The 13,069-nt window shown below is 42.5% G+C and overlaps 1 protein-coding gene across 2 annotated transcripts in view; it reads left to right on the plus strand.

Annotated features, from left to right (window-relative positions):
• Positions 1-13,069, plus strand: part of PTPN12 (protein tyrosine phosphatase non-receptor type 12) — a 77,247-nt gene that overhangs the window by 29,244 nt on the left and 34,934 nt on the right. For both annotated transcript variants that reach the window (XM_083183047.1, XM_083183046.1), the window contains exons 2-3: positions 7,239-7,347; positions 11,615-11,691. In XM_083183047.1, the coding sequence (XP_083039173.1) occupies positions 7,239-7,347; positions 11,615-11,691 (186 nt within the window). The remainder of the gene's footprint in view (positions 1-7,238; positions 7,348-11,614; positions 11,692-13,069) is intronic.

Consider the following 13,069-nt stretch of genomic DNA (forward strand, 5'->3'; position numbering starts at 1 on the left):
GGTCTCCTCCATCCCCCTCATGCTCCCCTGCTGCTTTTCAGAAATGCCCCCCCTGGCCATCTCTGATGACACCCCAACCCCCCTCCCCCCTTGCTGCACTTACAAAAAGTTCTTCATAGGTTCAGACTGAGACCTGGCTTCTCTGATTATGACTGCGGCCTGCCTGTTTTACTTTTAAGTTTCCTACAGATCACAAGCCTCAGAACGTAGGATTGCTCTCGCTGTCAATACATGCTGCTAGATGAGGGATACAGGAGTGCAGCTTGCTGGTGGCAGTGGTGACAGCAGCAGCTGCTACCAGGTGGGACAGGAGTGGCAGGGCACTGTAGTGAATTCGGAGAGATCAGAGGAGTTCTTAGACTGACTGTCGGCAGCATGGAGTTGTGACACACTCTGGGGTCAGAACACGCAGTTTGACAACCGCTGTCCTATGATAATGTTCTTCTGCATGCTTTGTTTTTTTTTTTTTGTTTTTTTTTAAAGCCCAATCCTGTCATGGTGACTGTGTGTTTAGTTGGTTAGTGGGTGGAGTTTCTTTTAAGAACCACCTGTTCCTTGTTTAATGTGTATTCTTTGTACCTTTCTAAACAAAATGCTTGCCTTAGCAATGTGTTTTATTGATCAATGCATGTAACCGCAGTCAGTGGCCATTATGTGTGTTGATATTGTTCTGGAGGTCTAACATGATTTTAGTTCCACTAAATCTAATGTTATCGGTTAATGGTACAGGATAGTGATGCCTTTGACAAATATATTAAAGAATCCAGAATTTGAATAAGTTAGCAACGGCTAGCTTGATACAGTATGTCATGGGTTCGATATCCTCCATGGCCCTGTGTGGAGTTTGTATATTCTCCCTGTGCTTACATGGGTTTTCTCTGGGTACTCTGGTTTCCTCCCACAATCCAAAATACTTGTAGGATAATTTGGCTCCATCCAAAACATTTTACGTGTGTGCTTGTGTGTCCGAACGCGCACACGTGTGGCAGGGAATATAGATTGTAAGCTCCACTGGGCAGCAGGTCCTGATGGGAATGTCCAAATATTCTCTGTAAAAGTGAGCTATATAAATGGGATACATATACATATCTCCCTTTCAGTATTCTGGCCTCAATATACATTCCGTTGCCTTAAAAACAATGCAGCGCCTGTAGTAATTTTGGGATTGCAGGTAAATGTGATCAGGAAATTATTGCTACCATTTTTGGACCTGTTGCCGAATAGTAGATATTATCCATTGTGCCGCTGAACTTGTTACTTGCCTGTGTTCACATTTTGAGCAATACCTCATAAAAGCGTTTGGAGTCTGACATGATGATGGCAGACATCGGGATAAAGTATATTGTGGAGAAGTGAATAACAAGTAATGTTAAACTTTTTTTTCAAAGTATGAGGTCCCTAGCTATAGGTCTCTTCATATTGTAACACGCCTCTTATTTGTTTGTAGCAGCTTTGTGGCTGTCCAAAAGTGCCTATGTGGATTCTCCTATTTAGTCCTTAGCATTCAATTTCTCTTCCATGTGCTAGCAATGTGTGAAATGATATGCATTAAGTAGAAGTTAATGTACATTCAAAATGGGTATTTCCATTATCTTTTCAAAGGGGAAGTGAATGTGAGAAGTAAACTGTTCACTGCAGTTCCTCAATTGCAAAATATTGTTCAGAAACTGCTTGAACCTAAACATTTTGCAATGTCATATGTCGTTCACATGAATCAATATTCTAAATGCAAATAGAAGTTGCATTGTAAAAGCGGATTAAGAATTCATTCTAGTAAAAGAAGGGAGCGGGGTAGGGGATATGGTCTAGGACAGTGGTTCCAATTTTTTCCATACCCACTTATTTACGCTTTTCATTTATGAGTACTCCCTCCTCTCAATTTGAAATATCCACATAACTTCCGAGTGGAAGTATGTGTATCCTTACATTAAGGAGTAGTGTGTGGTCAGGATTCAGGTCCTTTTGTGTCTGGCTGTTTACTGTCGTCAGGGTTCCCACTAATGCCAGTAGGGTTAATGCCACTGCTTCCTCCACCCATGTCGGCGTAGGGCAGATGAACACTGATGTCTGAGGACAGTGCGTGTAGCTCCCAGTGGATTGCTGATCAGGCAAAAGCACTAGGAGAAGCTTATGACATTGCAGATGGAACCAGAAGTTATGTGGTTCATCTCCATGGCAACCAAGACTACTTTTGCCATTGGGAGACTTCTTCCTGCCATTACCAATATTATTTTCAAGTATCCCCAACGAGTCTGCAGAGCACCTCCAGGGCTACATGTACACCAGGTTGGGAACCACTGGTCTAGGGCATAGGGTAACCTTGACAAGTACCAAAAGGTGTACTGTACGCCAAACAACTGGAATAAGGAAACTAAAGATCCAAGCGTGAGTGGTGTGGAATGCGAGCCAGGAGTATGCCCAGTTTAGGTTCCATCCTTGGCACTTAAGGACTTAAGTCCCATTTCATCCTTTTTAGTTGATGTGGTAGGCATCCCTGTGTTTGATCATTTATTATGTAACCACTCCAAGGAGGGAAGTCTCTGACCCTTTCTCTCGTCCGCATCAAATCCTTGCTGTTGGAATTGTGGAGCTCTAATTCCTCCACTCTATTTGGTGGATCCTGCCACAGGTTATCTATTTTTTGGCATGAGCTTCATGGTCTCTTTCCTCTCAACTCCCTCTTGGCCTTTTCCTGACATCATTAACTGCACTTAGAAACTCATGATCCATATTCTAATTATTTTCTGCTGTTTGATATCCTGATTCCTCCATGCCTTGGTTCCGTATTAAGAGAGTCTGGGTGGAACAACTCCTGCGTTATTTCTATATGTTTGTGATCATTGGTTACCCATTTTGAGTTATGTTCTCCCATGCCTAGTAACCTGTATCCTGGTCCTAAGGTTTTGCTTTAGATTTTTTCCTCACATAAAGACACAACAATCCTGTTCTTATTTTCTTTTCTTCTTTTTAGTTTTATATTATTTGTAACTATACTGGTTAATACATGCGTAACTTTTATGTTATTGTATTTGGTTTTTGTCTTTCTATTTTATGTCATAATATATATTTAAACAGTCTTCTTGGTATTTGTGTTTATGTTGAGGTTTTCCTCTGGTTAGTGCGTGGGTGGTTATTGTAGAAAGAATTGTTTATGGAAATGGTATGCATTCTGCTCGCTGCACTCTTAAATTTACTAAACTTCAATTTTGTTTTGTGTTTTAGTTCGTTTGCATTAGCTTTTATACATTTTTACTGCTGATTATCCTCCAGTCCTATTGTGACAGAAGTAAGGGGTAGAGTTTGAGTGGGCAGCCATACTGCAACCATATTTGACGCTAGGCTATGACTACAATAATCCACTGCAACAATGTATCCAATAGTATCACAAAAAAATGTCTTGCATTTAACATTTTATTTAACGAACCAGCATTATGGGGCCTATACACGTAGCGGTTTAGGGTTTATTTTCTAAGCAATCTCACTAGATCGCTCCGTGTGGAGGGGGCCGCGCATCGTTATTACCCGGCGATTAATGTCCAGCATGCTGGATATTAATCAGACAGGGCCATTGTGCTCACTGGAGAACACTTGCCCTGACTGTGCTGACACATCACTGGCAAATCTCTACATGTGTAGGCCCCTTTAGTATCTTGCAATGTTTGCTAGAGCCAAGAAAATCGGATACAATACACCACCATTCACTTATTTTGGTAGGCCATCCATTATTGATCACTATAGAAAACTTATTTCAATTGAAGTGCTATAATTATGCTTTTTCTCAGTTTACTGATATATTTGCATTTTATAGGAACACTGGTATCAAACAATGACCTCTATTCAGCTTCGTTCTTAAACCCAATGGTTCATGTACTAACCCTATGGTGGGATAAGTGCATGAGCATGACTCGTACTGTGCAAGTGATCACTTGCCGTCCCACCTTATTAGCAGCATAATTGATATGCTGCAGCATTTGGGTGTTGCGATAGGAACAGTTATGATAAATGCGGGTGTGTCAAGGACAGTTTTTAGGGGTGCAATGCCCAAGATCTGTATTGTTTGAGAGGCTTCCTGCACATGCACTAGCAGAGGATTTCCGAGGGTCAGCTATTGTTGACAGGAGGTGTCTGTGTCCTTCAGACACCACCTGCAGCATTCTCATATTAGTTGTAATTTATTGCACAGCTGCTTCACTGTTCAATACCCTACATATTAATGATCTGATGTTCAAGAAGAAAATAAATTGGATTGTATGTGCTTTCGGTATCCAAGTGCACTCGTCATGTGTTTTGAAACTGTGCTACAATATAGACACATTGGTCAACCAACTTATCCCATCTGCCTGTAGCCAAACAATTCTAGCTTTCAGCTGGACCAAGTGCTGTAGCGTGGAGACAAGAAAAAAACATCTCCACAGAGCTTTCTTCCGCTAGTCAAAAGTGACTGGAGTAGGGTGAATAGAAATACAGATTGAGTATCCCTTATCCAGGATGGGACCTATGTGTGAACACAAAATGCATTTATGTTGTATAAACGCATCATACACAAGAAAAACACACACATATATTTTATTTGTGCATGAAACAAGGTTTAAAAACATGAAATCATGAATTTGAAAGCTAAGAAATCATTTTCTTGCACGTATTAAGTGTCTGTTACATATCATGTCCCCAGTAGTGCCAGTTAGAGTGCTTTTAGCAAAACAAAAGTACATTCCAGAGTGTGGTTTTCGGAATCATGTATGCTGCCCATACACTTTTGCGATCAGATGCGATGCGACATCGCAATGCGATGTTCCATTGCATCTGATTGCATCAAGTGATGCCCAGTGTACCACCCTATGTCGCATGCCATCCTGCGATGGACATCAGGTGCTGGAAGAGGGGTGGTGTCGGCTGTGTAGCTCGGACCAGATCTGGGGACCATAGTGGGGGAGCTTTCAGGCGACAGGACTCGTCAGCAGATGACTTTTAAACCCTGGACGGCCCTCTGATTGGCTGAGACCGCTGAGTGTGCTCTCAGCCAATCTGCAGCCTCATATTCAGGCGGCCGCTGATTGACTGAGAGAACTTTGAAACACTGGACGTCCCTCAGCGATTTAGAGGGCCGTCCAGTGTTTCAAAGTCATCCGTTGCCGAGTCCCGCCACCTGAAAGCTCCACCGCTCCAGTCCTTGCTGCACAGCCGCTATGCCTTCCCTGCTGCTGCTGAGTCCCCAGCGCTCCAGTCTCCAGCATTAAGGTACCAGCTCCCTGCCAGCACTCCAGTCCGCATCCCGGCCTCGCTCCCCGAACTTGCTGCTGATTGCATTTCAGCAATCACCTGTGGTTAAAAACCACATGCAATTGCTCATGCAATTCGATAAATATGTGCAGCTCATAATATCTATCGATGCAACATTTGACGGTGTGCCTGCGTATCACGTCAATTGTCGGCTTAAAAATGTATGCAATGATTTCATTTAATCGGCCAGATGTGGCCAAAATCGAATGATTGCATGCAATATCTCACATGTGTGGGCAGCATAAGGGATACTCAACCTGTATACCTTTTAAGTATTGCACAGTGTGCTATACATGCATCTATCTAATATATGTGTATGTATGTATGTATGTATGTGTGTGTGTATATATATATATATATATATATATATATATATATATATATATATATATATATATATATATATATATATATATACACACACATATACATACACTCAAATACCTTTTAAGTATTGCACAGTGTGCTATACATGCATCTATCTAATATATGTGTATGTATGTATGTATGTATGTATGTATTTGTGTGTGTGTGTATATATATATATATATATATATATATATATATATATATATATATATATATATATATATATACACACACATATACATACACTCAAATATAACACGGAATGCTAAAAGTTCATTCATTATAAGAGATTAGTTCTCATTTTACCTAGCAAGCATACAGGAAGTTTTCTTTTTTTTTTACCTTTCAGTTCCACTGACAGTTGCATCCCTTCTTCCATATATGGCAAATGCTTGTCACTAGTCTCAGCCGTGAGTAAGCAATGCTGGCTATTGCATTTCCGGACGGACGTTGTGTTTTCCACAACCACTACACTGGATATTTCAGCTGACGCCCTTCACTGCTGCAATAATAACGTGACCTCCGTGTTACTCAGTAGACCTTTTAATAGGATAACTGTGGAAATTATCCACTTTGCCCCTTCAAGCCTTTTTAGACATAAACTGTTATTATACTTTTGCTTGCAATTGCAAATATTGCTATATTAAGTAAAAACTGTGCGAACTTGCTTAGCTATGTATACTTGCATGTTTCATTTATGATTCCTGTCCTGTGAAAACCTGTGCCATTTGCGTTTTGCATGGACCTCTAGAGATCATTCAATTTCTCATGTTTATTATACATGTATTTTCCATCTGTGTGCTCCACTTTATTTTTTGGTACCCTGCTGAACATTCAGGTCGTTGACTACTTATCAAAATTGACTCGCGTGTTCAGCCGATTTGGGGGGGGGGGGGGGGGGGCTATACACCTATAGCAGGGGTAATTTATGGTCTGTAAGCAGCACTGGGCAGCTGCGGCGTCTGCCAGCTCTGGGGCTGCACAGAATTTCATGTGAGATCTTGCACGTGTCCATTGAGCCAGTTGGAGGGGGAGACTCAGCACTAGGCTGATGCACTGTGGGAGAGAGGGTTTACTCCCCCAGCTTAGGCATCTTAGATGCTGCGGCTTCCTGCTTGCCTCGGAAAAGAGACTAAGCAGGAAATGTTACATCACAGATGGGGAATCTTCAGCCCTCCAGCTGTTGCTGAACTACACATCCCAGCATGCCCTGCAACAGTTTTAGTATGGCCAAATAAAAAACTGTAGCAGGGCATGCTGGGACGCAACAGCTGGAGGGCGGAAGGTACCCCATCCCTGTGTTACATGTACCTGTAATACATTCCCCTCCTCCGCCTGCTTACCGGTTTTTCCCATAGTGATATAATTACATGTATGTATGAGTAGAGGTGTGTGTGTGTGTGTGTGTGTGTGTGTGTGTGTGTGTGTGTGTGTGTGTGTGTGTGTGTGTGTGTGTGTGTTGTTAATGAATGATAGTGAAGTACAATGTGGCATTTTCATATCACAGTTTGGTATTGCAGCTTCCTTTTTATAATCATGCAGCTAGTATTCTACAGATGAGTAATATTTTTTTCCTTCACATTTTTCAGAGATTAAGAAGACTGTCCACTAAGTACAGAACTGAAAAGATTTATCCTACAATCACTGGAGAAAAAGAAGAGAATGTTAAAAAGAACAGATATAAAGATATTTTGCCATGTAAGTGTTGTTAATGCATCCATTTCATGATTGTCCCTCCTATGCTATAGTTGACTTGTCATGGATATGAGAACATCAAAAATAGGAGGCAATTCAATTAAGTACAAAGCTGAATAGACTCATTAAGCTGTGAAACTCGCAACTTATTGAGTCCCAGAGTGCCCACCCTGCCAAAAACCCGACTGATTATGCACAGGGCACAAACATCGGTCTAAAGTGCGAACATGCAGTGCACTGATGTAATTAGATTTATTCAATTAGCAGCACTGTGACTAGAGTATTACTGCACACACTCCAATTGTGCAAGGATAAATCCGACTAAGGGGGTATTCAATGTCAGCCGTGCCCCTGTCCCGTTCTCGCTTTGCTCGACTTGAGCTTGGCGGTCAGGATTCAATGCCCCGGCCGGTGAGCGGCGAGAAAGGGGCGTGGCCGCGAGTTGAGGGTGGAAATAGACGAGCTCCGGTCGGGAGCTCGCCTTTTTCCGGCTTTTCTCGGCAGAACGAGCCCGACAGCTTGTGATGTCGGGCTCGTTCTGCCGAGAACCCCTGTTCAATGCTGTCGTGGAAGACTGCATTGAATAGGGCCCCGCAGCCATCTCCCCCGTCGGGAGATGGCTGCAGGAGCACGAAAAAGATTGAATACCCCCCTAAAAGTGTTCTGCAACACTAATTGCGGGCTTACCACGTAAACTTCCCCAACTTTTGTTTACCACTTGTGATAACAATGTTGTGCCAGGCACTTCAATCATCAGAGAATGCCATTACCAAGACTAAACCCCTGGCATTTGACAAGCAAAGCTGAATCTTCCCACTTAAGTATCTGGAGTGATGCAGACAATTGAATAGCTTCATGCACTCATTCCTTACACTATTTAACATTGCACTTAATTGAATTGCCCCCAATGAACAAATGTCCGAGATCTGCTCGATTTTAATTGATGAAACTTAATTATTGTTTTGACTTATAGTACTCATAACTTGAATATTACATGTAGCCAGATGACTGTGGAGAGCTGAGAGCAGTGTTCTTTACCACCAGTTGCAATTACATCTTAAGTTGGCCATACAGCTACAGATTTATTGTCCGATGCCAAAAACCTGGTAATGGATGAGCGCAAATGACCATTAACCATTTGTTTTGAAATTCTTGAAAACTGCCAAAACCGTTGATTCAGATATTACCGTCTTTTGTTCCAACCAGACAGATCTGACAATCAATCTGTAGATGTATGGCCAGCTTAACCTTCAGTAACTGCCTGTTACTGACTTTTCCAACTGAATCATAGGAGGTTTAGGGTGGTATTCAATGAGGCTGATTCGCCATGTTTTTATGGCGATTTTGTGCTGTAAGGTGAATTTTTTACTAAAACGGTGAATCACCCTATTCAATGACCAGGTGGCGAATACATTGCAAGGTTTTTTTCGCCATGATTCACCGAGTTGCAATCGCTATCTTTTTATGGTGAAGTGGAATGTGAACTTTTAAAATAAAGTGTTTTGTTTTTTACATTTGGTGTAAAAAAATCAGGAATTTTATTCTGAGGAGGGGCATGCTATTTTTATTCATGTGCTGAAAGGCTCCGGAACGCAGCGGGCAGTGGCGAATGTGCAGCGAATCCTAAACAGGATTCGCTGCACATCGCCAAAATGCTCATTGAATACTGCCCTTAGTTGCTGCCACCCCAGACTCCTGCAGCTGGAACGGCTTGCTTCTGGTCTCTTGTGTGGAAAGTAGCTAGCTGGCCCTTTCACCCTGTCCTGCACAGTTAAGAAGTGTCAGTGTTGTTTTTCAATAGCACTGAAAAAAATACCTACCAGTGGGCATTCCTGGACACATATAGCATTAGTGTTTACTCTAGGATGGAGACCGGGCAGGGCGCCGGGGGGGGCGGACCGGGCCACAGCTGGGGGCGGTCCCGGGCCGCCGGCGTCATCAAAGGGGCGTGCCCGGGTCGCCGGCGTCATCAGAGGGGCGTGCCCGGGTCGTCGGCGTCATCAAAGGGGCAAGCCCGGGCCGCCGGCGTCGTCAAAGGGGGTGGGACCGGCCCCTCCGAAGCCACTATGCTGCCGGGGAAGCGCCGGGCATCGCCGTCTACGGCGACGCTGGGCTTCCCCGTGAGGCTGTTTTAGCGGGGCGCTGCGAGAGGGGCAGGGCGCATTTTGCCCTTTAAAAATCGGGCAGGGCGCAGTGCCCCGCTAAAACAGCCTAGCGGGAACACTAAGCATGATCACCATTTGATCACTTCCAATCAAGTTCAATATTTGCAAAGTGCAGATTTTTTCAATTTTAGTTTTCAGAGTTACACTACAAGTTACATTTAAAGGGGAGCCCCCATGTTTACATTTTTTTTATTATTATTTATTTGAAATTTTAAGCAATTAAAGTGCAGTAAATAACCTGAAATTGTACACATTTAAGCGGTGAACTGCTACCGTATAAGATAAGTTTAGATAAGCCTCATAGCGCTGAGGTCATGGGTTTGATCTCAACCATAACTCTAAATGAGCGGGGTTTGTATATTCTCCCCGTGCTTGCGTGGGTTTCCTCCGGGTACTCCGGTTTCCTCCCACAATCCAAAAATATACAGGTAGGTTAATTGGCTTCCAACAAAATTAACCCTAGAATGTCTGTGTGTGTGTGCGTGTACATGTGGTAGGGAATATAGATTGTAAGCTCCTCTGGGGCAGGCGCTGCGGAATATGTATGCGTTATATAAGAAACTGTAAATAAATAAAAATAAGCAAAAGTTAAACCTTTTATGTTTGAGAACTTGAAGAGACAGATGTGGCCAGCAAGTGGGGGCCAGTTGAAATGAATGTAATAGATGTGTCCAATATTGTAAACCACAGCAGCCCGTCCCTTTCACACCTTTTGTGTTATATCCTTTTAATCTTCGGATACCTTACACATCCATTGGTGGTTAGTGCACGTTTGTAATGATATTATATTAATGATATTATGCTGGTTTTCGGATTCCGGGCTAAGGAATGTGCGGCTTGCCTGGAGTCACGGACCTCCAAGCGACAGTAGCTGTAGGGGTATGTGTAGTTAGCACACCCTCTTGCATACAGTATCTGACTAGTGCAGCTCTTGGTCTTGCGTGGCTAATGGAATGCCATGTGGGCTTGGCTCCAGGTATCCAGGAATCTAAAGGACCGAACTAACCATCTCTAGTCTGGATCCAAGGCCCTGCAAGGTGCCCAGTGGAACCTAGCCGCACACCACCCAGCTTCACTGCAATGGGAGCTGGAGGTCCTGGAACTTGCAGGGCTGTGCACACCCCTGACTGCTCTTTATCTTTTAGAGGGCTTGGAGCAGAGGGGGGTTAACTAGCACCATTGCTGTGGCTGCTGGTGTTCTAGGGCCGCGTCACATCAAAGGTGTTTTAAATATTTTAAACACCTAGCGTTGGTACACACTAGGTAAACAGCACTTAACTCCAGTAACATTTGGAAACGTTCGCCTATTGGTCTTATCGCCAATGGGTACCTTTTATGAAGATGGCATTGCACAGTAAAGGAGGGAGGTGTGGGAGAAGTGCATTATGTGGCAAGAGACTAGCATAAAAGCAATTAAATAGGGGCTTTACTTGGATGGTAAGAAATATTACCTGGCAATACGCAGCGTGTGGCTGTGCATTTGAGTGGGGGCTCCTTAGTTAGTGATTATCCTTGCACTGTTATGCCACTGGGAACCAGGTCAATCGCTTAAATAGTATAATAAAAAATCATCTTCATCTGCTCCTGGCAGTGGCTGCAGCACATATCATTTGTGCTAATGTCTCTTAAAATCTAAAAATACTTATCAAATATCTCAATGTGGGTATGCCCCTCTAGACACGAACGCTACATGTGCAGAGTAATTATGAAAGGCATACTGTGGGGATTAGTGCTTACTTTGCATATAGAGTGCCTGGGGAACTGAAACTTCTTTTTTTTTTTTTTTCTACTTGGTAAATCTGAACAAGTGGAAGGAGGAGTTTGGTTTATCTGTTAAGTCAAAGAATCTGTCTGCCAAATCATAGTTGTAAATTTGGTCAATGCTTTCCAAGCTGCTATGGACTTTTTTTTCCTCCTTTTATTTAATTTTTAAGGCTGGTCACCATGTTTTGACCATCATATATTCTTGCTTATCTCTTCTACATGCTAAAGTTTGATCTTCATAAATGTGATATTTTGTTATGTTTTGATATACGTTTATATAGGTAAATTAATTTGCCTGTTTTTTTAATCTGTAACGTAACCTTTTATTTTTTTCTGCACAGTTGATCACAGCAGAGTTAAACTTGCACTGAAAATTCCTCCCCATGAATCGGATTACATCAATGCAAATTTTATCAAGGTATGATATTTGTAGGCACACTGCATGGGTCTTGGTTTTTAGGGAAGGCTTTTCAGTTCTGTGTATCTGACTTGCATGATGATTTCAGCTAATGTCAAATTTTGCTGTTAATTGATACAGGTTGCGTATTCCTTATCCAAATATCTGTTATCCATAGTGTGTGAGAAATTTTCTTGCTAAAAGCACTACTGGGCACATCTGTAGCAGCACTACTGAGGACATGATATGTAACTGGTACTACTGAGGACATGATATGAAACTGGCACTACTGGGGACATCTGTAACAGGAAGAGGAGGGCCTAGACTGCACACCATGTAATGAGAGGTGCTACCTTGCTGAGATATTTAGCTATATGCAAGACAGAGGGGGTTTGCAGGAGCACTATGCACTCATTTCTGCTAACATATATTACTTTTATATTTAATTTATGAGTTTGTTAGCATACATGTGGCCAAAGATATGTACCTGCCCACCACGTTAAGGTCACCTCTTTAGAGCAGGTCCCTAGCACTATGGGGTTCATGCCTGGGGTGCAGGGCACCTGCAAACAAGTCCAGCAAAACCACCCCAGGGCATCACATAAATAAAATATAGCTGTGAAGTGTAATACAGTGTGAAAGAGTGTAAAGTGTCATAGAATGTAGGGTATGTGAAAGCAACTAATAGTGATAAAGGGTGTGTCAAAAGTAAAAATTTGTGAAAAAAATACAAATAAGACATATATAGAAAATATTATGATATGTTTATGTGAGTCTATGTGTAAAGTAGCGATGCCCTGAAGTGGTCCAGCCAGACAAGCCAAAGGGGACCCAGACACTTACCCCAAGAAAACTGACATATAAAGTATTAGGACTTAATGCACAACTGTGATCAAGGCATAATTTCAAGTAAGTCCTAATACTTTATAAAAGTCAGTTTTCTTGGGGTAAGTGTTTGGGAGCGGGGCCCCCTTGGGCTTGTCTGGCTGGACCACTTAAGGGCATCGCTACTTTACACATAGACTCGCATAAACATATTATCATTTTTTCTATGTGTCTTTTTTCACATATTTTTTCACTAATTTTTTCACTAATCACTATTAGTTGCTTTCACATACCCTACATTCTATGACCCTTTACACTCTTTCACACTGTATTACACTTCACAGCTATATTTTATTTATGTGATGCCCTGGGGTGGTTTTGCTGGACTGGTTTGTAGGTGCCCTGCACCCCAGGCATGAACCCCATAGTGCAGTGGTTCCCAAACTGTGTGCCGCGGCTCCCTGGGGTGCCTCGGGACACATGCAGGGGTGCCCTGGGTTGGTAGTCCAGGACCAACTCAAATTATTAATGGTTAATTATTTATGAGCAAAAGCAATGTTGGTGGCTGCCATTA

This window comes from Crinia signifera, chromosome 4 (genome assembly GCF_055691185.1).
Source record: "Crinia signifera chromosome 4, ASM5569118v1, whole genome shotgun sequence".
NCBI lineage: Eukaryota > Metazoa > Chordata > Amphibia > Anura > Myobatrachidae > Crinia > Crinia signifera.